The following is a 26,710-nucleotide window of genomic DNA, read 5'->3' on the forward strand; positions in this document are numbered from 1 at the left end:
ACAAATGTCCTTTCCAAGGTGTGCTTGACTTTAATAGTGATTCTATGCAGGCTTTTTCTGGACTGAAAAGGATGCAAAGGAATTTTGGTAAACAGTAAACACTAGTGGGCTAATTTGATGAAAATCCAATGAAACAACAAAAATTATTCGTTTGTACAAAATGGCACATTTTTTTATTCAGCATTTTTGCTGTTTTTATATTATTGCACTTTGAAAATTTTGTACTGCACAGGGTCATTTAACTTTATTGGAACTAATGTAGGATTCATAAACATAATTGCTTTGGAAAGAATAAACAAGTTACTGTAATATGGGAGATAACTCATAACATTTGTTACTGTAATATGGGAGATAACTCAATAAATTTACTGAGAATGTGGTCAGTTAAATTTGAAAACTGTTATCTCGGAGCTATCATATTGGGATTTAATATAAAAAGTTACTAATTCTTTACAATAAATGTATACTTTACTACAAAACAAGTATCCATAATATATAATTATATGTACATGAAACATGGTAAATACAGAAAATTGACATACATGTATATGTTTTTATCCCCAAATCATTACAAAAATGGTTAGCCCAAAAATTTATAAGTTAAACATTTGTTAAATTTTGAGATTCAAAAATTGGCATAATCTAAAAACAATTGTCTATTGTTGCTTTCTTGAAGTCTTTTGATTATTAATTTATTGATTTTGGGTTGCAATTACATTGATATATATTCCACATCTCTTTCATTAAAACTAAATGATCAAGGAAAGGTATTGTCCATTACAAAGTGAAGTAGAATAAATCCAATGAACAAAATATTTCATTGACCTTGTCAGAATGTGAAATTATAATTCTCCTGTGTTTTGAGAGTTCTGTTTCTGGCTCTTCTTGACTTGATAATAATACATATGTTAGAGAAGGATCTTCCAATGAACAAAATATTCCATTGACCTTGTCAGAATGTGAAATCATAATTCTCCGGTGTTTTGAGAGTTCTGTTTCTGTTTTTTCTTTAGTTGAGTATAGTACATGTATGTAAGAGATGGATCTTCCTCTCCTCTACGTAACATTTCTACAACTGCATCAGCTACTGTCTTTGTATCTTCATATGTAAATGACCAGTGCGATGAAGGTCTGAAAAAAATAATTTTGTAACAATTAAATACACATATTGTGCTCACAATAGATAAAAAAATATGCAGTTATAAACATTTTAAAACAGTTAGGCCAGTCAATGCCTGATAAATTATTAAACCATAACCTCTGGTTTAAGTTGTTTTTCTTGGTTTTTGTTCTCTACGTCATTTTGTCTGGTATTTTTTCTATTTATAGAACATGTTCAAAGTATGTGTTTGATTGTACCTTTAATAGTGTTTTTTTTCCGACTTGATGAGGAGATCAGATTAATTGAGGGTTGAGATCTCAAAAAACATGTTTAACCCTGCCGCATTGTTTGCCCCTGTGCCAAGTCAGGAGCCTCTGGCCTTTGTTAGTCTTGTATGATTTTTAATTTTAGTTTCTTGTGCATAATTTGGAGTTTAGTATGACGTCCATTATCACTGAACTTTTATACATATTTGTTTAGGGGCCAGCTGAAGGACTCGCTCTTGGTGCAGGAGTTTCCCACTGCATTGAAGACCCATTGATGGCCTTCTGCTGTTTTCTGCTCTATGGTCGGGTTGTTGTCTCTTTGACACATTCCCCATTTCCATTCTCAATTCTAATACAAATGTAATAGTCCAGAACTGTTGGTGAAAAAAAATAGAATTCAGATAACCTTTACCTTACCTCCCTTAGTGTAAATTTGTCTTCATTTCATGATTTCATAACCAATGTTTTAAATGAGGATATGGCTAGGTGTTGTCCTCTGTTATTATTGTATACATGTTATATCCAATTGACCATTTTGTTAAAAAAAAAATCAGTTATACTCACTACATTAAGCATTGTTAAGTAATGTTTCACATAATTAAATACTGCAAGTCTCCTTATTATTTTATAATTAATGTTTGTTTGTTTTTATTCTAATAGCTGAGCTTTTTACATTGTCATTTCAGGGCCTTTTATAGCTGACTTTGTGGTATGGGCTATCCTCATTGTTGAAGGCTGAACGGTGACTTATAGTTGTTTTAAAATTTGTGTGTCATTTTGGTCACTAGTGGAGAGCAGTCTCATTGGAAATCATACCACATCTTCTTTTTTTTATATCTATAACAGAACAATAAAGTCTCTTACATTTCATGACCTGACAATGGTGAAAATGGTTTCGGACATCCAAGATGAGAATTGTCAGCCATTTTAGGTGGAGACTTTGGAAACCAAGATGGATCTTTTTCATGTTCCTTTAAAGCATTTGTTCGTTTATGAATTTCTCGACAAACATGACATTCAAATCCTTGGTAATAATCAACTTTATCTTCAATGTTGTAAAAATAATATTTATGATCATGTGATCCCCAGTCACGATTTTGGACTGTTTCCTTTAATAATGTGTTTGTTATGCCATTGGGCTTCTTAAAATCTAAATATTTTAAATACTCTTCATCGTTTTCATCTAAATATTTAATAAATTCTGCAAGATCCTCAGGACTTTTGAAGTCATTGACCATTATAATAGAATGATTATTTGGCATCCAATCTTTTGCCTTAGGTGAGCCATAATAAATAGGAACTGAGCCTAAATGTAGAGGTCTCATTAATTTTTCAGTCATATAATCATCACATACAGCATTTTCAAATGATAAATGAAACTTATATCCAGCTATAAAATCTAAAAACTGATCTTTTTGGAATGATTCTTCAGGATTTGTTAAATTTTCCGGCAGATCTTTATTGTGCAAGCATGTCCCATATGAATCTACATCTATATATTTCATCAGCTCTTCAACATATGAATCACGGTATGATGGTACATCAGCATGAGATTGAGTGTACATTAAAGCAGCAAATCCATCTGATTTATGTTTTTCATTTTTAATCTTGATGTCAATCGCTTGACGCTCTGTGAGATACTCTAATGCAAAAATGTCTTGAGTAGTAATTGGGTAATCTGATTCCCGTTTGAATGTAGCAGTATGATTGAAAAGTTGAATGAAATGTTCATGAGACAGGAGGTAATTGTTTAATGGTGATTCTTCATGAAACAAGCACCATTCATGATCTTGAGTTCTTGGGAGAGGTAAATCTAAAGGATCTATCCCTGTACCATAGAACATGATCCCTTTTGTGTTTTTATTGTCCAGATATCCTCTTGACTTTGTAGAATAGCATTTAACGTTTCCACATCTTATTAGCGTTATGTTTTCACTTGGATGTGGATATATTTGTTGGGTCCACCATAACAAGATTGGCAGGTCCCCCTTTGCAAAATGTTCAACTGCAACAAAACTAAGAATAGTAAACACTGAAATGAAGAAGAAAATTAAAGATCTCATTTTGACATAAAAGAATATTTCAAAAATTAAACGTGACAAAACTCTTTTCATTGCTGTTGCAGATTTATGCTTGATAAATAGAGATATAAAGCAGCATCATCAGCGGCAACGTGCTACATCCGCTTTCCAATGTTTACAATCCCAGAATGCAGTTGATTTCGTTACGTGGCAGAAGTGCGCAGGTGCCAAATTCCGGAAGTTCTTCTTCTGTACGTGGCAGAGAATTTGTGTATTTTGATACGTGTTTACGTATATAGTGTTAAACTCTAAGTCATTCATCATATATAATTAGCAAAAGCTAAGAGAACTTCACAAATAAGATAAATACCCATTCGAGGTAAGTTCAAGCACTCTGTTTATATGGCGTATTTAAAGTCACGTCAACCGGCTTTGACAGTGACAGTCATGAATTTTTGCAATATGCAGTATTTTTTTCTCATTCAATAATCCTTTTTAATGTAGTATTTACTACAACATCTACATAATTTGCAGAGTATAGCAAATTATATATCATATCGAGAACTAAATTGAGATGTTGATTTTTAGAGAATAGAATTGTAGGCTCTCCATGGCTTTCTGTCAAAAATTAAAGGAAGATTGGAGACCACACTATATGAGGGTAGTAATGCCCTTTGCCGTCAGGTTTCAAACAGCCATTTTCAGCTACTGTTAGCGTCAAATTGGTTAAAATTTTACTGTGAATGGTCAAAATATCCTTATTGCATGTATTGTGATTCGTCGAATAGTTATCGTCATCTTGGAGAAAAATTTAACATGATTCGTCAAAATCAGTTGATTTTTTATTGTCAAATAGAAAGTATACATTTTATCGTCATGCACAAAAAATTACCGTAAATATTATTTGGCAAGAATGTTTACTGATATTCGTCATGAAGTTACCCCATTACCACCCTTCTATATATGAGTTTTAGCCATGTTAGCATTTCTGTCAAAAACTTTTGGTGTTAGTGAATGTCATTCGTGGTTTTAGGGGGGCATTGCACTTTCTCCTATATGTAGAACAAAAGGTTGAAAAATGTGATCATATGATGCAGTAGTATGTTGCACAAATAATTTGCAATTTTCGTAAATTCTTATTTAAATTATCAGCATTGCTGTCATTAGGGAATTGTTATTAAGTACCTACAGACAACCATCTTTCTAGTTTATCTTGCTTAATGTCATCTTGAAGAGGGTCTTAAGAATTAGAAAAGTGCAGGAACATAAAAATGTACGTTATACAATTATATACATATTTTTCTGACAACTTAGAACTTTCTCTAAATTACAGAGTTAGTAAAAAAAAATATTCTTATACAAAATAAAGGCATGGGAAACCATCACATTAATAACATAAATATAAATAGAGAGTAATGTATGTTGTGTAAATAAAGGATCTTTAATAATTGAAGATGGTTGATTTACAATGGAAAAACCATTTAAGGCATTTTCGATAACATGAAAGATTATGTCATGCAATCATAATTAGAGATAACAGTAGTGGGAGAATATTTTAGATTCAAGTACATGAAAATTATCAATTTGTAAGGAAGCAATTGATTGTTTAAAAAAATGATTGAAACCTACTTCTAATTTTACATCCTTCCTTCAGCATGTTCAGTCAAATTCATTTGTTATCGTTAGTAACCGCTTCACTGTTCAAAAAGTTTGTTTTCATAAACTTTAACAATTCCTAACAGTAGTCTACTTGCTCACCCCAGATGGCTCACCCTTAGACTAAACAGCCAAGGCTAAAAAAAAAAATTAAATGTGTCATTAGGACATGCAATGAAGGTGTTTCTCAAAGGAATAGTTTTAATTGTTACATTTATATTTAGTTAAAAATAAACAACCCTGTTAAAGTTACATTATATTTATTTGTAGTTAAGTTTTACACCTTTTGTTGCAAAGGGGGAAAATGCTCATCAAAATTCAGGAGAGTTTTGATTTTCTGAAATAAGTACAAATGTACATTATACAGGTAGGTCAGTAGTAGGTGACAAGTACTTGCTGTATTTCCCTACAGGTTATAATAAGCATAAATTAGATATTGTAATTTAAATTTTTCCTTATATTTTATACAGTAATTTTATATTTTTAGGATAAAATGAAACAATGAATCCACAGTACCAAGGAAATCAAGGCCAAATGCCTCCAACAGGTTATGGACAGCAACCAATGGGACCAGGCCAGAGACCACCTGGTCCAACACAGAACATGTACAATGGTCAAAGTATGAATCAACCACAATTTCAACATGGTCCGCCAGGTCCGGGTTCAGGTATAACTAACATTCAAATACTGAAAATGCTACAGTCATAATACTGTGCATATACAGGATATACATGTACATTATACAATTTCAAATGCTAGTGAATTATAACTCAGTGTTCCAAAGTTCTGTGTATTCCCATCATACTTTAACAAAGTACAAATTGACTCATTATATATGTTCTCATTGACTTGTTTTGTGAACCTACTTTATGAAAAGTATTAGAATTATTGGTGATATTTTTAACCTTACAAAGAAGGCAAGAAGAACTTGTTATTACTATAATGAATTTTCTCCCAGCAAGTTTCATTTAGCATCACATCTGTAGAAACAAATATGTCATCATTTATATCAAATGTCTTCAAGAATTTATGTCAGGCTTTCATCTTCTCTTTTAAAAGAGAGGTCAAAGATACCAAAAGGACATTCAAACTCATTAGTTGAAAAATAAACTGACAAATGAGCAGATAAAATAGACAATCAACTAAGAAAACTAAAGACTGAGCCATGTATATGAGTAAATCAACTAAATAAGAACAACTTTTAAAAAAAACCTTAAAAAATCAATCTTTGTGAGGTCAGATAGAAAGGAATACACCAAAAAAATATTCTGAAAATATGTTTACAGTACATGTATATACATGTAGTTGATTTAGTTTACTGGAATAGCAAGACAGTTCATTGTTTACAAATTTATATAAATGGACTTTTTCAGGTCAATTTGGGACAGGACCTCCAAAGCCATATGGTGGACAACCTCCAACTCAAAATGGACCTCATCCAGGGCAAGGAACAGCTGGTCCCCAGGGAGACCATCAATTTGGTATGAATAGGTAAGAATCTTATGTAGATAGGATGTCTTTTCTACAGAGGAATAAGAGAAAGCTCTTATTTCTTCTGTGAAAGCTGATTTTGCATAGAAAAACAGAAGAAAATTTGTAACTCCTTGAAATTCATGATTCACCAGACCTGTAACTTGGTATCCACAAATATTATAATGAATCAACTGTGGAATATAATAGCATACACAATGAAATTAACATTAAACATATAGGGAAGGGTTTGGTGTTTTGAAATAATATTACAATAGCCTATATATTCGTTTAGCCGATATCTGATTAGGTTGAGTTTTGTACCAATATTTTTTATCTATAATTTACATATTTACATTCATATTTCAGAGGCCCACCTCAAATGGGTGCAAGACCACCCGTTAGTATGCAGAATTTTCCAGGTCAAGGCAGCCCAAGACCTGGGCCACCTGGAGGTCCAGCAGGCCAGCCAGGTTTTCCTCCATCTACAGGACCAGGTGGCATGCCTATGCATAGACCAGGTCCACCATCATCACAACCAAACATGGGTGGCCCAGGTGGGCAACAACATAGACCAGGCTTCCCTCCACAAACAGGTCCAGGACATCCACCTACTTCTGCCAGCCAGGTTTGTTTATAACAATATGATGCATAACGTTTTTATGGCCCCGCAACAAAGTTGTCGATGCCATATAGTATTACCCTTGTCCGAAATTGCGTAATTCCGTCATTCTGCAACAAAGCATTATACAGAGTTTTTCTAAACACCTTCAGATATTGGCTGAATTTTGGTATGTGAGTTAACCCTGATGAGTTACAGATCAAGTTTAAGTTTCGTTCCGCTGCACTAATTTTTTCCGAAATTACAGACTTTGGACTTTGAGAAATTGTAGAAAATCATAGTTATACAGACTTTTTTTCTAAACGCTTTCAGATATTGGGCTGATTTTTTGTATGTGTATTATTGAAAATCACAGTTATATGATTTTTTTCTCATTTCCCCTCCAGATTTTGAGCTGATTTTTGATATGTGATGCTACCATCATGTTTGTCATTGTTTGTGTCCACATGTGTTTATATTGAAATTGCAGATTTTTCAACTTTTTGGGACGGGGCCATTTGTGTCGCTTTGACACATCTAGTTTTAACAGTAGTCAGTATGGAATAAAACAAAAAAATACTGACCGATACATTTTAATTACATTAAGTATAAGTACAATCTGTATAGTTTATATATAGGTTATCAAATGAATAATGAATACAACAAAGTATGTCCACAAGTATTGAGTGCTGAACATTTTGAATTTGCTCAATGTTGAATAGCTTTCAAAAGAGTTTTTACAAGGATTTTTTTGACCTTCAATTAGTGTAGCACTGCCTACTGTAAACATCAGTCTTCAGAACTATTAAATCTACAGAACCGGAGCTCAATTTTTGAATTTTTTTAAGTTAAATTCTGTTGGCCTGTAGATATATTTTTTACAGGCCTGAGAGCAATTTTACTAGCCTGGGCTGCCACTCAGCGTGAAGAATGAAACATTGGAAGAATTTTGATTGAAATTTAATTTATAATTTGTATTTTTTACAGTTGCCAAGTCAGATGGGAGGTATGAATTTAGGAGGACCTAGTGGACCAATGCCACCTGTAAGTAACCACTTAAGACATTGAAGAAAAAATATGTCAGTGTCCAATTGTCAACCAATTTTATAGAGAAAAAACGGGGAAATTGATAAGGAATGATCTTAAGATAGACAAATTCATATTTAGTTGGGTTAATGGATAATAACTTCCTTTGACAGTATTTAGATTTTTACTGTACATGTACCTACTAACCATTGCACTCAGCTTCTATATTATGGAAGGATTTGATATTTGGTCTGAAAATTACAAAAATGTAGGGTTGTTAAAGCAATTTTCAAGCCATCAGACAGCCTTCTTTGAATTACATTTTATCATGCACTACTAGTTATATATGTTCAAAAGATACATAAATGCTATCAACAACCTTTAAAATAAATATGTAAGACAGTTTAATGTTAGTGATTTAGCATTAAAAAATGATTAATCATGTTAATGATAATAAACTATGAAAATTATGTAAAATGTATTTAGAAAAATGATTTAATATAAAACAGAACATTCATCATCTTAATGATAAATAAATTATGTAAAGCGTATTTAAAAACATCTGAAATTTCTATGTGAAGGAAATTTGGAGTCTTGACAAAGAACTGCTTTATATGTCTGACTGTAGGTCAAGGATGCCATATTTCTCTGTTTTGAATTTTGGAAATAACTCTTTTAGCAACCTGGAAGTGGACATGGCCCACCAGGTCAGTTTGGGGGTCCACCATCTTCCAAAGCACCACCAATGATGGGACAACCTACTCAAATGGGACAACCTCCTCAGATGGGACAGCAACACTATCCACAGCCTAATCAGGGGCAGCCACCTAACTTTGGTGCTCCACCTACAAGTACATTAAATGGGCCCCCATCAAGTAATTATGGAATGCCACCTACAAGTAACTTTGGAATGCCCCCTACAAGCAATTTTAGTGGACCTTCAAGTGGTATTGGGATGCCACCAAATAATAATTTAAGTGGACCCTCTAGTGGTATAGGGATGCCACCAAATAGTAATTTTGGTGGACAGCCTGCAGGTAACTTTGGAATGCCACCAACCAGTAATATGAGTGGACCACCATCAAGTGGGTATGGAATGCCACCTACACCACCAATGGGTCAAGGACCACAGATGAACCAACCAGGTCCATACATGGGTGGATCAATGCCAGGGCAGGGTGGATTCCCTCCTCAGCAGTTCCCTGGACCAGGTCAACAGAGAATGCCAGGGCCTAATGCAATGCAACAGCCTCAAGCTAAGAAGTTAGATCCAGATTCTATGCCTAGTCCAGTAAGTTTCGATTGTAATGTGATGAATGAAAGCAGGAAGAAATTTTATTTTGAACAATATATTTTTATATTTACATTCTGTGACCTCAATAAAAGAGAGCAAGTGGGCCTATATAGTTATTAAATTTGGAGGTGCATTCAAATGCAAAGAAAAGAAATTGCAAAATTATGAAGTTTCAAACCTCTTACCATAAGTTGATTAAGTTTTCATTACTTTTGCTTGCAACATTTAAAGTTTTGGGTCATTGCTTTTTGTGAAAGTGGTTTGCTCATACAGTGTAAATTTATCAGTTAAGTTTATAAAGATGTCTTTTAAACTGGAGAATGAAGACTTTCTTAACATTAGTTCTTTTGTTTTAGATTTAGTATTTACTTATACTATAATGAGACTTTTACACCTATAAATATTTTTGAATTTTTGAGTATTAAGAAAAATGCAGGTAGTTATATTAAGTGGACGATCTTCATGGTAATAAGATATGATTTAGATATAGGTGTAAATTATATTCAACAATCATGTTTCTTTTATTTTAACAGGTACAAGTTATAGAAGATGACAAATTAAATCGTAGTGGACAATTTCAGACTACATCAAGAGGAAGTGTACCACCTCTTGTCACAACAGACTTTACAACTCAGGATCAGGGTATGTATCCAATTCTAGACTGTTCCATTAAAAGGGATGTGGAGGAGACGGAGGGGACTCCTCAATAACCAACAAACTTTAATTAAGTTTGCTCTCAACATAAGGACGTACAAATATATAATAAATTAATATGTGAAATTATACTTCCCTTCCTAGGTGATTTCATTGTTTCTGTTTTAGTTTATAATGAAAACAGATGAATATTAAAAGCTTACTTTAATATGTATTTTATAAGCACCTGGTTTATTGAAAATTTTAAAGATATGGTTAATATCTAAGAAAAGACTGAAAAAGAAAACAAATTATGAATCTTCTCAAGAAATTTTTAGGTAATTTTCTTTTTTTTCAGGAAATTGCAATCCAGCATTCATGCGTTCAACTATGTATAATGTACCATGCACATCAGACATGATGAAAAGTAGCCATATACCATTTGCATTGTCTATATGTCCTTTTGCCAAACTTAGAGATGAGGAGGTAATATTAGTTTATCATGTTCATCTTGTGGAGAAAGAAAAAAAATAATTAATTGTAGTAGTTTTAAAACAAAATTGTGATGGGGAAAGCTTATGATCATATTTGCTGAATTTGGAATAAAGATATTTTACTGTTTGTCTATAAGAATTTCATCAATTAATATAAAATAAAATGGCTATAAGACTAGCCCAAAGGGTCATCTTATATTTTTTATGTGCATTTTGAGTAACAAAGGAACTATCTACAAATTTATTTAACTAAGGTGAATCATTAAGTTTAAACTCACATTCATTAAAGGGCAAACTACTTTTAAAAAAAAAATATTGGTATTAGATATAAAAAATGTTTTTTCTATTGCAGCAACCTCCCCCAATTGTAAACATGGGAGAAGTAGGTCCAGTCAGATGTAAGAGATGTAAAGCTTACATGGGTCCATTCATGACATTTGTTGATGGAGGACGGCGGTTCCAGTGTGTCTTCTGTGGAGCATCCACTGATGGTAGTTATTGATTAAAATATATTATTCAAGAGAATACTTTTCCCCATGCTTGTGTCTGTCATCACTTTTTGTCATTTGGAAAAGAGTTTTAATGCATTATAAAATTTTTGCAGGACTCCAATAGTAAAAGGAGTAGGTTCAGTAAGACCACTTTTTGGCCCCAAAATATAGCAGTTTTACAAAATTGTTAAAATGTAAACTTTTAGTTTTTTATTACACAGTAGAATGCTTCTGCTACATAAATATGGGCTGTTTTTGACAATACAATGCAGATATATTGGATACTAGCACCATTAAGTCATGCTAAATTACTGAAATCTTCACAATTCTAGCGTTTTAGTTCAATTTTAGACGGTTTTCGTGTAAAACGAAAGTGGCCGCATTCGTGTTCATCCTTTATATTGAAATGTAAGTTGTATTTTATGATGAGACATAACATATATAAAGGATGAACACGGATGCGGCCACTTTCATTTTTAACAAAAACCATCTGAAAAGTGACATTTTTCGGCATATTTGATAGATTTTTCATATTTGAGCTTGAATCGGATCGTTTTTAATGACTAAATCAGTTAAAATCTTTCACATAAACTAATTGATTCAAATGAAATAAACACTTAAGTGTTAAAAAAGTGGTCAAAATCTTTCGTCAGATGAACCTGAAATTTGAGGCCAAAATCGGTCCTTACCGGACCTACTCCTTTGTGATATATGAAAGAACTAATGGTTTGTTTAACAGTTGTTAGAAATCAATGAAACTGTTAACTGCTTACAACTGTTATCCTTATGCTAGCAAGTTAAAGGTTCAGCTTGTTACTTTGTATTGAAGTTTGCTTAATCACACAAGCAAACTAAACCTTTTACTTGCTAGCATTAGGATAACAGCTGTAACTATGTCTGTGTATTTCAAAGAACAAATGCACATGATATTGAGTATTTGTTAGGTTTCCATTGAAATCAATAATACTTTTGTTTACTATTGTCATTAGTAAACAATCAAACTGGAATCATGTAAAAATAAGATGTCAGTAGAACCTGTTTCACAAGTTTGTTAATATTAGTATAATAGATACTAAAGAATTCAGGGTTCACCTAGCAAATAACAAGCTTTTAATTTAATGTACTAAATACAATGTCAAATAGAAACCTATGAATTTGATAAAATCTTCATCATGCATTCATCATGTAAAATCCAACAAACATACAGATATTAATGCAACTTTTTCAATATTTTCTTGTTAAATTGTAAACATTTGTTGTAAATTAGTCTTTAGGCAAGAATTTCAAAATGATGTTTTATATTTTAGTTCCACAAGAATACTTCAATCACTTAGATCACACTGGAAAACGAGTGGATGCATATGACAGACCAGAATTGTGTTTAGGATCATATGAATATGTAGCCACAAAGGATTATTGTAAAGTAAGGTCATTGATGTTTATAAAAACAGTATTTATCTATAGATGAAACCCCAAGGAATTGATCTTTTCTGTTTGCTAACAAGTGGGAAAATTGCTTTTGTTTTAGGAAATTTATTCCCCTCATTTTTTTCTGTCACAAAAGAAAATCACACATATTAAAAAAAAAAGATGTTATGAGTAGTACATGTTTTGAATATTTGTCCAGTTATTTACAATTATTAAGATCAGGGTCCATTTGGAAGTTTTTCTGTTTATTGTTGCAATATAAATTTAATCATTGGCACTTGCCATTGAAATTATATACATGCAAAAGAGGGACGAAAGATACCAGAGGGATAGTCAAACTCATAGATTAAAAATAAACTGACAATGCCAGGGCTAAAATTAAAAAGACAGACAAATAATAGTACAGAAGACAATCATAAAAAACTAAAGACCAAACAGTTTATAATGTAATGTGGAGCTTTTCATGGGTACCATTTTTCATGGTTTAAGAAAAGCTTGCATGTTTATGGATATTTAATTTTATGGTTTTGTCGAATTTTGCATACAAGCCCATAGAAAATTTGTTATTCTTTGAACATTTAATTTTGTGGTTCACCTGTACCAACAATATCCACAAAAATTGGTATCCAACGAATATTAATAAATCCACAGTATCATAAATGTTTTTTTTTTTTTTTTTACAGTTTTCATAAATATTTTAAGTTGTGTACTTTTCTCTTTGTAGAACAGTTTATTGCCAAAGGAACCTGCCTTTATATTTATGATAGATGTGTCATATAATAGTGTAAAAAGTGGTCTAGTCCATCTCATCTGTGAGAGATTAAAATCAGATATATTGTCATATTTGCCAAAGTAAGTATGTACTGTAAAAGCAGAAATTTTCATGGAGGATTTAATTTCGTTTATTTCGTGGAAAGAATATATCCAAGAAATAAAATAAAAAAACACAAAAATTTAACTTTCACATATGTCCCTTCCAAATAATGGAAACCAAGTAATTAAATCCCCATGAAATCTTATATAGAGACAGAACATCGAAAATTAATGTTTCCACAGTATATGTTTATACACTGTTTTTCAAGTTACCTCATCTGTTTAGAACATTCTATTCTCACTCTCTTAAAAATAAATTTAAACTAAAATAACACTCCATATTTATTTTTTTTCTCATTAAAAGAAAGACCTTTTAAACAATTCAGATTTTAAAACAGACTTTTGAAAATCATCAGAAAGATAAGTCTGTATTATAGTCAAGTAAAGGTAGGTTCAAAATATTTATAAAATATGAATTGATGATTTTCACAGTATAATTGAAATGACAATGAAAACTTTTTGATTTAATCCACCAATATCAGCATAACTACATGCACAGAATTTATACCTAAAAATTGAGCTACAGATATTTTTATCAAAAATCACTTCTTATATAAATTTTAATATGTTTTTTTTGTAATTACAGGGATATGGGTGCAGAGGAATCTGAAATTAGAGTTGGTTTTGTAACTTATGCAAAAGAAATACACTTTTATAATGTAAAGGTAAGTTTGTTTTATATTTACAGTACCCACCACTACATGATAATTTTGAAAGCTACCTAGGATTTACAACTTTTTCAAATATAAATGATTGCATGTACATACATGTATAAAGCTTTTAGTTGACCACCTGCACTTTGAAAGATATTCACCACCAAATTGATTTTTAAATGAAACACATTGTTTTTGTGGTATTGAAAGCATTGTTCTAAAAAGAAAAGCATATTTGTCAAGTTAAATATATAAATACCTGTATAACTCAAATTCATTGAACAACTTTAACAAAGAAAAAATCTGCTATTCATTTATAAAAAAAAAATCAAGTCAATTTTAAACTTAGACTCAGAGATGTTATGGGGTATTTATAAATTATATTAATGAATTCAAATCCCAACACATCCAAGACAAAACAGACAGCAAAGGAACAACACTTTACTTGCTGTTCTTCATCTCAATGCACATTTAGGCCTTTTACGAGGAGCAAAAGCCTTTACCTCTTGTATATTTGCACATTGGTTTGAAATCTAATTTAATGATTTATTTTTTTATAGGGTAATTTAGCTCAGCCACAAATGTTAGTGGTATCTGATTTAGAAGATGTATTTGTACCTTTACTTGATGGTTTCTTGGTCAAAGTATCAGAATCGGAAGCTGTTATTGACAGGTAAGTTGATACATGACTTCTTAATATAAAGGGGCCTCAGTGGCTGAGTGGTCTAAGTAGTTACTACTCTAATCACTAGCCAGTCAACACTGAGGTTGTGAGTTTGAACCCTGCTTGTTTGGGTGCACTCGACTCCAATCTTAATTGACTAGGATTGTCAGTTTTCCTATCGAAGGTGGGTGGTTTTCTCCGGGCACTCCTGCTTCCTCCACCACTAAAAACTGGCCGCCAGGAAATAGCCTAAATGCAGTACTTAAAAGTGGCGGTATAACACCAAAAATAAAAAAATAAAATCTTTTAATATAAATATTTATACACAGTATTGTCCCCTCTACATTGTATATGGTATATTTTTGTGCAGTATATTCTGCATTCTTGGTAAAATAAGATTTAAGTTGGATCCAATTTTACAGACAAAACATCTATGAGCTGAATAACTTTGAGTTAATGTTCTATGTCACATACCTAGCTTTAAGCAACAAATACACATTTTATATTTCTGATTTCACTTGGCCCCGGATCAATCCACGACCTTCCACATGCTAGGTCAGCTAGAGGTAAAAGGTCATAAGGTAGAGAAGTGTGAAGAAGGAGAAGGGGTAGACTTGAAGAAAAGAGAAAGCTGCACATGTCTTTTCACTCGCTCAAAAATTTTGTTTCAATTTTAATTTTGTGATTTTAAATCATATTGTATTTAGAATTCTTGAAGTTGTCCCTCTCTGATGGGAACCTCTGAAAATAGACATTTCATTATAATTATTAAATTTTCAATTCGCTATCAAAGTTATAACATAAAATCTAGAAGTTTTAAGTCAACTGTATTTTCTTCTTTTCAGTCTTTTATCGCAAATCCCTCAGATGTTTGCTGAGTCTAGGGAAACAGAAACAGTCTTAGGACCTGTTATTCAGGCTGGTCTTGATGCATTAAAATCTTCAGATAGAACAGGAAAACTATATATATTCCACACATCATTACCCATAGCTGAAGCTCCTGGCAAGTTGAAAAACAGAGACGACAGAAAATTATTAGGCACAGATAAAGAAAAGGTAAATTATGGAGATAATTCAGGTTTTGATATTTGACTTTACAGTTTTCCTAAAGGTCAAATTCATAGAATTTTTTAATGTATGTCCTGACAAAGGTATTCATCTTATAACTGAACCTATTGAATATGATGTTATGTTATTACCTATAGGCATGGTGTTATCTAGTTGGCTATCAGTAGAACTTTACTTTAAAAAAAACACTTTTTGAACAGTTGAAACTTCTTTTATTGTTAAAAACTGAACAAACAAACGAGACACAAGTTTTACAACTTAGTAATGTCATCTCCAAGGATTGTAGGTCATCTATTATTCTGACTGGATAAATTTGCTTCTGTTTATGAGTGTAAACAATTATTTGTTTATTTCAAAGAAAGTTAAAAAAAAAAATACAATTCTTTTATATTTCAGACTATATTGACACCACAGAACAATTTCTACACTAAATTAGGCCAGGAGTGCGTTGGGGAGGGTTGTAGTGTTGACTTATTCCTGTTCCCTAACTCGTATATTGATGTGGCAACAATAAGTGAAGTCAGTCGCCTAACTGGAGGCAGTGTGTATAAATACAGTTACTTCCAGGTAAGTGATCATTCTGATAAAGGCTATTCCATTATGTTGGAGGGTAGAAAAGGTCTTTCAAAATCCTAAAACCAAGAACCATTTTTAGATAATTTTGCATAATGGTAATAGACACATACTGAAAAAAGAACCATGATCAACATTCAATAATTAATTTTCATTTCCTACCCTCCTACAACACCGTGTAGAACGCCACATGCGGGGTGTCGGCTATGTTTGACATGGGGTGGCAATTTTGAAGCGACGAAAAAGTAAGAAGGTAAATTCAAGCATCAAAATTTCTTATTTCTAGAACTCTCAGTACCATATAATGTATTGCACGGAAGGAACCGCAACATAATCTATTTCCTGAAAGCAGAAGCAGTCATTTTCAGTGCTCAGTTTTCACAAACACCTCGTTCTAGTTTTCCGTGTTGCAGATTTTGAGGCTTTATATGCAAATTTCGGTATAAAAAACTACTTTACACAGCTACCCTTTGTATCATTTATATAGAATTGTATTCCTCTCATTGACTTATACCAAATACCAGTTTCTTAGTTAAAATTAATTGGTTTTAAAACTGTTATTCATCAAAATATAAAGTGTCGCCCGGGGTGTCAGATTTTGCGCTGCAAGGGGTAGAGGCTTGTCATAAAAAAAAAGAATACATTTTCTTAGAAATCGATCTCTATCTGATACTTTTTAATTCAAACACACCTACACAAATAGGAACATAAATGTAGCAGAAATGCAACCTAGAAAAACACAGGTTACATCAAATTCTTCAAATTTTATTCAATTCCGGTTCGTTTAGAGATACAAGTACATGTACACACCCGTGATATCGCGGGTCCGTGACTGAATTAATTATATATAACTATGCCTAAGCCTTATTTTAGTAATTGGTATTGTCATCTGATAAGTCATGTCGATTATAAGATACACAGTTTTCTCTGCTTTCAAATCTTTCTGTTTGAACCCGTCGACCTGGAACTTATCTGGGTTGAGTTCAATATCGTAGCAGCTACGTAGCTGCTACGTAGCTGCTATCAATATCTATGTAACAACTAGTCTATAGCTACACGTTCAATGGTCAAAATCTAAGTAGCACTACGTAGCCGCTACGATATTGAACGCAACCCTGTTATTGGATATATTAACTATTTGGAAAACAAAAGGTCCTGGCTATCAAGGAATGGAGTATTTTTTAATCAACAGCATTGTCCTATATTAGTTATCTTAGAAAGTCTTGCTGATTGCTGAATAAAACTACAATAGGGAACAATTTGACAATGATTGAATTTAGTAGTGTCAGTCCTTTGATTATGACCCGTGTATATAGCAAAATCCTAAATACACCGTTTGGTGGTGCGCCTGTCAAATGCGGAACGTACAGATAAGGTAATAGCTGAATATACTATTTGTATCGGTATCGGATTCGACCCGGAACTTGTTAATTATTGGCAATATTAATTATGCTGAAAACAAAAGGGTCTGGAGTGGTGTAATTTTTAATCTACACCATTGTCCTATATTAGTTATATATAGAGTTGAATTCTTTGATTTGTCGTTTTTACCCGATGACGGCTGACAAATTGGACCTCGTAATTTTAGTATTATAGATGTATATAGTCAGAGTAGACCTTCAAAGTAGATATGATATGATAGATGTGTAACAGAAAACGTATAGTTCTAGCTGGCCGATTACGAACGAAATAACTGTCTTGATCATTTTTCTTGTAAACCTGTTCCGTTGTATATTGTGTACAAGTCGTTGTTTTCTCATTGACAATTGTATTACATCGTCTTCAGGATTACCTGAAGTTGTGTTGTCATTCGCTGAAAAAGATGCCGGTGAGTGTTTCATTGGATAGAGTGTTCTAATTCTTTTAGGAGTAATGGATTTTTGCGGCGTGCACAAGTGCTTTTTAGATGAACCTGTTGATGAACTATGATGCATTTTGGCTGGTGGAGGCTTCAGGCATATCTTATATTGAGGACTATTTTGTGATGTTTTGGTTTATTGAGCCATAGCCTTGACTTTTTTTACCATGATAGTGACTGAAAAGGAAAAGAAATCGTTTACCAACTTGAAAACTAAATATTTTAAGCCATTTCTTTTTACTATGAATGAAATCAAAAGCACATGATTTATAAGACCAAAAACAGGCAAAATGAAAAACCCTTATTTTGTCATTTTAAAGTAGATGTGAATGAAATCAAAAGCATATATTTTATAAGACCAAAAAAAGGCAAAATGAAAAATCCTTGTTTTGTCATGGTAAAGTAGATGTGTTTGAAATAAAATGTATCATATGAAGACTAATTTACAAGCAAATATGTATTTTTTATGACAAGCCTCTACCCCTTGCGACGCAAAATCTGACATCCCGAGTGACACTTTATATTTTGATGAATAACAGTTTTAAAACCAATTAATTTTAACTAAGAAACTGGTATTTGGTATAAGTCAATGAGAGGAATACAATTCTATATAAATGATACGGAGGGTAGCTGTGTAAAGTAGTTTTTTATACCGAAATTTGCATATAAAGCCTCGAAATCTGCAACACGAAAAACTAGAACGAGGTGTTTGAGAAAACTGAGCACTGAAAACGACTGCTTCTGCTTTCAGGAAATAGATTATGTTGCGGTTCCTTCCGTGCAATACATTATATGGTACTGAGAGTTCTAGAAATAAGAAATTTTGATGCTTGAACTTACCTTCTTACTTTTTCGTCGCTTCAAAATTGCCACCCCGTGTCAAACATAGCCGACACCCCGCATGTGGCGTTCTACACGGTGTACAAACTTTTGAATTGAATAGCCCTAAGTTGGATACCACAGTTTAAAAGCAGCAGTTGAATTGTAAAAAAAAATGTGAAGTAAAAATGACAACTTTATCTAAATTGTGGATCAAATTCAATCAAATTTTTACAGAAATTTTTCTCCAATACAAAAGGAACACTGATAATTCTACTGAACACAAAATTGTGCATTTTATCATTTATTTTTTTATCCAAGTGATTTTTTTTGTCCATACCAAAACATGGACTTTAAACTGAAGTTTTTCAGATATTCTATAAGAAACATGCTTGAGTTTTGTTCATTATCTAACTTGTCAAGAGACTATGTATTGTAATACCAACAATAACAAAGATAAATTTTGACGTCAGAAAAAAATACATTTAGAATTTTCAGTTATAGGTCAAGTAAAAATGTGATATTTCCTTTTATCTTTATTATGGCCCTGCAACGAAGTTGTTTTGTGCCATATAGTTTTACCCTTGTCCATAATTCTGAAATTCCGTAATTCAGAAATTCTGTAATTCAGAAATTCCGTCGTTCCAATTCCGAAATTCCATCATTCCGCAACAAACCATTATACAGAGTTATTTCTAAACGCCTTCAGATATTGGGCTGATTTTTGGTATGTGAGTAAACCATGATGAGTTACAGATCAAGTTTAAGTTTCATTCCGCTTTGCTTATTTTTGCCGAAATTACGGGCTTTGGACTTTGATAAATAGTTGAAAATCACAGTTATACAGACTTTTTTCTACTCTTTAAGATGTTGGGCTGAATTTAGGTATGTGAGTTAACCATGATGAGTTACAGATCAAGTTTAAGATTTGTTCAGCTCTGCTAATTTTTGCCGAAATTACGGGCTTTGGACTTAAATAAATTGTTGAAAATCACACAGTTGTACAGACTTTTTTTCTTAACTCTTTCAGATATTGGAATGATTTTTTGGCATGGGAGTTAAGCAAGATGAGTTGCAGATCAAGTTTAAGTTTTGTTCCGCTCGGCTAATTTTTGCCGAAAATAAGGGCTATGGACTTTGATAAATTGGTGAAAATCAGTTATACAGACTTTTTTCTAAATGCTTTCAGATATTGGGCTTAATTTTGGTATGTGAGTTACTCATGATTACTTACAGATCAAGTTTAAGTTAGTTTAAGTTTTGTTCCACTCTGGTAATTTTTGGCAAAATTAAGGGTTTTCAACTTTGAAAATTGTTGAAAATCATAGTTATACAGACTTTTTTTCTATACCGCTCCACATTTTGAGCTGATTTTTGATATGTGAGACTATCATGATGTTTGCGTCCACATGTGTTCTTGAAATTGCAGATTTTCCAACTTTTTGAGACGGGGCCATTCATGTCGCTTTGACACATCTAGTTTTTAAATAAAAATGTTCTGTTAACTTATAATTGGTTTATTTGTGTTGTAGGCTGATTTAGATGGTGATAGATTTTTAGAAGATTTAAGAAGAAATGTCCAGAACCAGTCAGGATTTGATGCTATACTCAGAGTCAGAACAAGCACAGGTATTGTCATATTTCTTAGTTTGTCATTTTCAACTAAGAGTATTAGCTCATAGAAAGATAAAACTAACTTTTTCATTTCTACTTTTGACTTAGAAACAGTAGAATATTATTTGCTTAGAAGTGAAACTGACATCTTTATGTGAAGTATAAAGAAATATTTGTAGAAGATTTATTTTGCCTTTTTTTCATTCCTGAAAATTTGATTGCCTGAATCTGACCACACATGAATTATATAGTTGGTTACCAAATGTTGGAAAATAATTTCAATTTTTTGTTGTTTCAGGTATACGACCTGTAGATTTCTATGGAAACTTTTACATGTCTAACACAACTGATGTAGAAATGGCTGGAGTAAATAGTGATGATGCTTTAAATGTAGAAATTAAACATGATGACAAGTTATCAGAAGGGGATGGTGCTTATGTTCAGGTAATTGTCGATATGTATTTTACTAATAACATTCAAATATGATAAAACTAATGTAGGAGTATTAAAATTATGAAAGGTATGAAGAACTTTTTATCAATTTGTTAGAGTAAAACTTAATATATATAAAAAAGCGGTATGGGCGTTGCTCATTGTGAAGGCCGTACGGTGACCTATAGTTGTTAATGTCTGTGTCATTTTGGTCTCTGGGGGACATTTGTCTCATTGGCAATCATACCACATCTTCCTTTTTATATGTTGTAGATTTCTACATATGGAAAAAATCGTATCTTGTACAAAGATCATGAAAGGATATTATGTGTAGATTCTCATTAAAAGATCATGATAAATTTCAAGTTTGCCATACATCTTATATTAAAGATTTTTATACGACCGCAAAATTTGAAAAATTTTTCGTCGTATATTGCTATCACGTTGGCGTCGGCGTCGTCGTCGTCGTCGTCCGGCGTCCGAATACTTTTAGTTTTCGCACTCTAACTTTAGTAAAAGTGAATGGAAATCTATGAAATTTTAACACAAGGTTTATGACCACAAAAGGAAGGTTGGTATTGATTTTGGGAGTTTTGGTCCCAACATTTTAGGAATTAGGGGCCAAAAAGGGCCCAAATAAGCATTTTCTTGGTTTTCGCACTATAACTTTAGTTTAAGTGAATAGAAATCTATGAAATTTTGACACAAGGTTTATGACCACAAAAGGAAGGTTGGGATTGATTTTGGGGGTTTTGGTTTCAACAGTTTAGGAATTAAGGGCCAAAAAAGTGCCCAAATAAGCATTATTCTTGGTTTTCGCACAATAACTTTAGTATAAGTAAATAGAAATCAATGAAATTTTAGCACAAGGTTTATGACCACAAAAGGAAGGTTGGGATTGATTTTTGGAGTTGAGGTCACAACAGTTTATGAATTAGGGGCCAAAAAGGGGCCCTATTAAGCATTATTTTTGGTTTTTGCACCATAACTTTAGTATAAGTAAATAGAAATCTATGAAATTTAAACACAAGGTTTATGACCATAAAAGGAAGGTTGGGTTTGATTTTGGGAGTTTTGGTCCTAACAGTTTAGGAATAAGGGGCCCAAAGGGTCCAAAATTGAACTTTGTGTGATTTCATCAAAAATTGAATAATTGGGGTTCTTTGATATGCCGAATCTAACTATGTATGTAGATTCTTAATTTTTGGTCCCGTTTTCAAATTGGTCTACATTAAGGTCCAAAGGGTCCAAAATTAAACTTAGTTTGATTTTAACAAAAATTGAATCCTTGGGGTTCTTTGATATGCTGAATTTAAAAATGTACTTAGATTTTTAATTATTGGCCTAGTTTTCAAGTTGGTCCAAATGGGGGTCCAAAATTAAACTTTGTTTGATTTCTTCAAAAATTGAATAAATGGGTTCTTTGATATGCCAAATCTAACTGTGTATGTAGATTCTTAATTTTTGGTCCAGTTTTCAAATTGGTCTACATTAAGGTCCAAAGGGTCCAAAATTAAACTAAGTTTGATTTTAACAAAAATTAAATTCTTGGGCTTATTTGATATGCTTTATCTAAATATGTACTTTGATTTTTGATTATGGGCCCAGTTTTCAAGTTGGTCCAAATCAGGATTCCATATCAAGTATTGTGCAATAGCAAGAAATTTACAATTGCACAGTATTGCACAATAGCAAGAAATATCTAATTGCACAATATTGTGCAATAGCAATTAATTTTCAATTGGAGTTATCTTTCTTTGTATAGAATAGTAGTTGATAATATATGTTGGAAATTTGCCAGACATGACTATGATGTCATTTTCTATTTTTATTTGCCAATAACTTTATGTAAATAACTTCATTGGAAATTTGCCAATATAAAATGTTGCTGATGAAGCTTTTTTTCCTTATCTTATCTAAAATGTTTTAGATAATGTATGTTGGAAATTTGCCAGACATGACTATGATGTCATTTTCTATTTTTATTTGCCAATAACTTTATGTAAATAACTTCATTGGAAATTTGCCAATATAAAATGTTGCTGATGAAGTTTTTTTTATTGTTTTATACAATAAACAATGTATATTCACTTTTACTACCAACCAATCTTTACCATTCAGTGATAACAAGCACTTTATTTTACATTTTAATATTTTATGATGTATTTAAAAGAGTAGTTATTGTTGCAAACTCCATTAGAAATTTGAATTGATATCAGTTTTGGAAAAAGGGAAACGGGGATGTGAAAAAAAGGGGGGGGGTTAAATTTTTCTCATTTCAGATTTCATAAATAAAAAGAAAATTTCTTCAAACATTTTTTTGAGAGGATTAATATTCAACAGCATAGTGAATTGCTCAAAGGCAAAAAAAAACTTTTAAGTTCATTAGACCACATTCATTCTGTGTCAGAAACCTATGCTGTGTCAACTATTTAATTTTAGATTTAAATAAGAAGAAATCTTTAATTGATTTGTAAAATCTTGACATTTGTTTTGTGTAAAAAAAACCATGTAATGTCAAAAATTTGATCACAATCCAAATTCAGAGCTGTATCACGCTTGAATGTTTTGTCCATACTTGCCCCAACTGTTCAGGGTTCGACCTCTGCGGTCGTATAAAGCTGCGCCCTGCGGAGCACCTGGTTTAATGATATATTGATTTACACATCTGTTCACTGGAACAAAGGAATAATTTGGTCAATTTTATAATTTCAGGTTGCTGTGCTGTATACATCTGTTGGTGGTCAGAGACGATTGCGTATTCATAATCTATCTTTCAATTGTTGTTTGCAAATGTCAGATTTGTTCCGTAGCTGTGAACTTGATGCTCTTATTAACTTCCTTGGTAAACAAGGTATGTATCTCTGATGTTTTTATGCCCCACCTACGATAGTAGAGGGGCATTATGTTTTCTGGTCTGTGCGTCCGATCGTCCGTCCGTTCGTTCGTCCGTCTGTCCCGCTTCAGGTTAAAGTTTTTGGTCAAGGTAGTTATTGATGAAGTTGAAGTCCAATCAACTTGAAACTTAGTATACATGTGCCCTATGATATGATCTTTCTAATTTAAATGCCAAATTAGAGTTTTGACCCCAATTTTACGGTTCACTGAACATAGAAAATGATAGTGCAAATTTCAGGTTAAAGTTTTTGGTCAAGGTAGTTTTTGATGAAGTAGAAGTCCAATCAACTTGAAACTTAGTATACATGTTCCCTTTGATAAGATCATTCTAATTTCAATGCCAAATTAGAGAATTCATCCCAATTTCACGGTCCACTAAACATAGGAAATGATAGTGCGAGTGGGGCATCCGTGTACTGTGGACACATTCTTGTTATCATGTATAATAGTTGTAGTTCAATGATAATTGCCTAACATATGTTTCAATTATTTGAATAATTTCCTGAAATTGTACCAAATGTTTTAATGGTTGCTCTATTTGGGATTCTTTTTGACCAGGAAAGACAAATTGCCGTTTTTGTACAGATACCTTGAACCTCTACATCAAATACCCAAATATTTGAATAATTTAAAATCTTGTTTATTTCAGCTATTAAATCTTTACTGAATAATAATCCATGTCAAGTACGGGAGAGTATAACTAACGATGTTGCACATATATTGGCCTGTTATAGAAAGAATTGTGCCAGTCCATCATCTGCTGGACAACTCATATTACCAGAGTGTATGAAATTATTACCAGTATATGGAAACTGTGTATTAAAGAGTGATGGATTAAGGGGAGGTAAGGCATTATAAATTATATGGTTAGATGAATTTGTCATGAATTTTAATTATTAGGAAACCATTAATTTGCTATAAAAGATGTTCAGCCTTTAAAGGTAATAATTATTAGCATATGAAGGAATACTATTTATTGGCATAATCATCACAATCCTAAGTGAATCCTTTATCAGTAACATAACACACTATCCATTACCCAATTTGTGAAGGAAAAAAGCATTGCACTAATTCTTGAAAATAAAAAACCATTGGTATATCATAATGGATAGTGAGGCCATAATAAATTCTGCATTGAAAAAAAATTTGGAATTCTTTACTTAATTAGCTTTTAATATTTAGTTACCGGTATATGAATATATTTACTTTTCAAAATCAGACACAATTACTTTGATACCTTAACTGACATTCTTTTCTTGACAGTTTAAAATATTTAATATCTTCCTTTAAACATTATTTTGCATTTATTTCTTTTATTGTTTCAGGTCAGGAGATATCAACTGATGACAGAAGTTATTTAATGTTTATAATGAATTCTATGAATGTGTCATTTTCAAATGTGTTCTTTTATCCAAGGATTTTCCCAGTTGTAAGTATATATAGACTCAAGTATTGTTATTAAAATTGAAATCTGCAAATAATATAGATAGGTATCGTTAAATCTGTATATATTATATTTTAAACTAAACATCATCCCAATTGTAAGATATACAAACAAAGCAAGCAAGCTAACCAAACGTTTTATCTACATGCATAAGAAAATTAGCTCTAACATTCAAAAAGAACATAATAGATATTCATTGTCAGTCTATTGTATTGGTGTATTTATATTTTCAAATACAATTGTACAATATAAAAACAAAGCAAGCAAGCTAACCAAACGTTTTATCTACATGCATAAGAAAATTAGCTCTAACATTCAGAAAGAACATAATAGATATTCATTGTCAGTCTATTGTATTGGTGTATTTGTATTTTCAAATACAATTGTACAATATAAAAACAAAGCAAGTAAGCTAACCAAACTCTTTATCTACATGCACAAGAAAATTAGTTCTAACATTCAGAAAAAACATAATAGATATTCATTGTCAGTCTATTGTATTGGTGTATTTGTATTTTCAAATACAATTGTACAATATAAAAACAAAACGAGCAAGCTAACCAAACTCTTTATCTACATGTATAAGAAAATTAGCTCTAACATTTAGAAAAAACATAATAGATATTCATTTTCAGGCTATTGTATTGATGTATTTGTATTTTCAGCATGATTTAGACGATGAAGCTACAGATATACCCATGAGTATACGTTGTTCAGCAGAAAGATTGAGTGAAGATGGTGTTTATTTATTAGGTAAATTTAATGACAAACTTAAATCACATGTGCCATTTGATATTGAATGAAATTTTAAAAATAACCAATCAAATATAAACTTTATTCTGTACACAGGAAGCTGTGAGGGAATATTAAAAATTAAATTATGCATCATTTAAGGTAGCTGGGGTGTCTTCCTCCATCTTGGATTTTGAAATTGCAGATAACATACTTTTTATTATATTTTTGAAAAAAATCATGATGTGAACTACATTTTGACAAATTATTAAAATTTCCACAGATTTTTATTTAGACCCCTATCTAACTTAACTGTTACCTAAAGAACATTTATTTTTTGTTATGTGCACTACAAATTTGAATTTTTGTGTTGCATTAATTTAGTAATGCTTTTCATAAATTTGTTGTTGGGTATACATTCAAATATACGGTTGCAGTATTAAATGAATTTTCAGTTTGATATGAAGATTGTGAATTTGAATATTTTCTTTTCAGAAAATGGTATATCTATGTTCTTGTGGATAGGACATAATGTTGACCCACACTGGATACAAGAAGTATTTAGTGTTCAGGGTGTGGCACAGATAGATATAGATAAGG

General features: G+C 32.0%; 2 protein-coding genes across 3 annotated transcripts in view; one reads left to right on the forward strand and one right to left on the reverse strand.

Moving 5' to 3' along the window:
* Positions 1 to 419: 419 nt before the first annotated feature.
* Positions 420 to 3,581, reverse strand: LOC139489781 (alpha-(1,3)-fucosyltransferase 11-like). Its single transcript, XM_071276604.1, has 2 exons — positions 2,233 to 3,581; positions 420 to 1,131 (listed from the first exon to the last, which is right to left on the reverse strand). Exons 1-2 carry the CDS (start codon positions 3,480 to 3,482, stop codon positions 966 to 968), a joined length of 1,416 nt encoding a protein of 471 aa, XP_071132705.1. The 5' UTR covers positions 3,483 to 3,581; the 3' UTR covers positions 420 to 965.
* Positions 3,575 to 26,710, forward strand: part of LOC139489775 (protein transport protein Sec24C-like) — a 28,361-nt gene continuing 5,225 nt past the window's right edge. For both annotated transcript variants that reach the window (XR_011656237.1, XM_071276593.1), the window contains exons 1-22: positions 3,575 to 3,768; positions 5,533 to 5,712; positions 6,419 to 6,536; positions 6,885 to 7,143; positions 8,104 to 8,160; positions 8,822 to 9,433; positions 9,970 to 10,078; positions 10,428 to 10,555; positions 10,916 to 11,054; positions 12,362 to 12,477; positions 13,207 to 13,334; positions 13,942 to 14,020; positions 14,569 to 14,681; positions 15,518 to 15,728; positions 16,137 to 16,307; positions 20,523 to 20,619; positions 20,903 to 21,048; positions 23,752 to 23,890; positions 24,584 to 24,778; positions 25,260 to 25,363; positions 26,044 to 26,131; positions 26,606 to 26,709. Coding sequence is in view for 1 of the 2 variants with exons in the window: in XM_071276593.1 (XP_071132694.1) it covers positions 5,547 to 5,712; positions 6,419 to 6,536; positions 6,885 to 7,143; positions 8,104 to 8,160; positions 8,822 to 9,433; positions 9,970 to 10,078; positions 10,428 to 10,555; positions 10,916 to 11,054; positions 12,362 to 12,477; positions 13,207 to 13,334; positions 13,942 to 14,020; positions 14,569 to 14,681; positions 15,518 to 15,728; positions 16,137 to 16,307; positions 20,523 to 20,619; positions 20,903 to 21,048; positions 23,752 to 23,890; positions 24,584 to 24,778; positions 25,260 to 25,363; positions 26,044 to 26,131; positions 26,606 to 26,709 (3,279 nt within the window). In the remaining variant the exon portion in view is untranslated. The remainder of the gene's footprint in view (positions 3,769 to 5,532; positions 5,713 to 6,418; positions 6,537 to 6,884; positions 7,144 to 8,103; positions 8,161 to 8,821; positions 9,434 to 9,969; positions 10,079 to 10,427; positions 10,556 to 10,915; positions 11,055 to 12,361; positions 12,478 to 13,206; positions 13,335 to 13,941; positions 14,021 to 14,568; positions 14,682 to 15,517; positions 15,729 to 16,136; positions 16,308 to 20,522; positions 20,620 to 20,902; positions 21,049 to 23,751; positions 23,891 to 24,583; positions 24,779 to 25,259; positions 25,364 to 26,043; positions 26,132 to 26,605; position 26,710) is intronic.

Source organism: Mytilus edulis, chromosome 9 (assembly GCF_963676685.1).
Source record: "Mytilus edulis chromosome 9, xbMytEdul2.2, whole genome shotgun sequence".
Lineage (NCBI taxonomy): Eukaryota > Metazoa > Mollusca > Bivalvia > Mytilida > Mytilidae > Mytilus > Mytilus edulis.

Coding starts and splice junctions, on each gene's coding strand:
- LOC139489781 (XM_071276604.1), bottom strand. CDS start 3,482: ATGAAAAGAGTTTTGTCACGTTTAATTTTTGAAATATTCTTTTATGTC. Junction 1,132..2,232: donor CCATTGTCAGGTCATGAAAT/GTAAGAGACTTT, acceptor TATTTTTTTCAG/ACCTTCATCGCACTGGTCAT.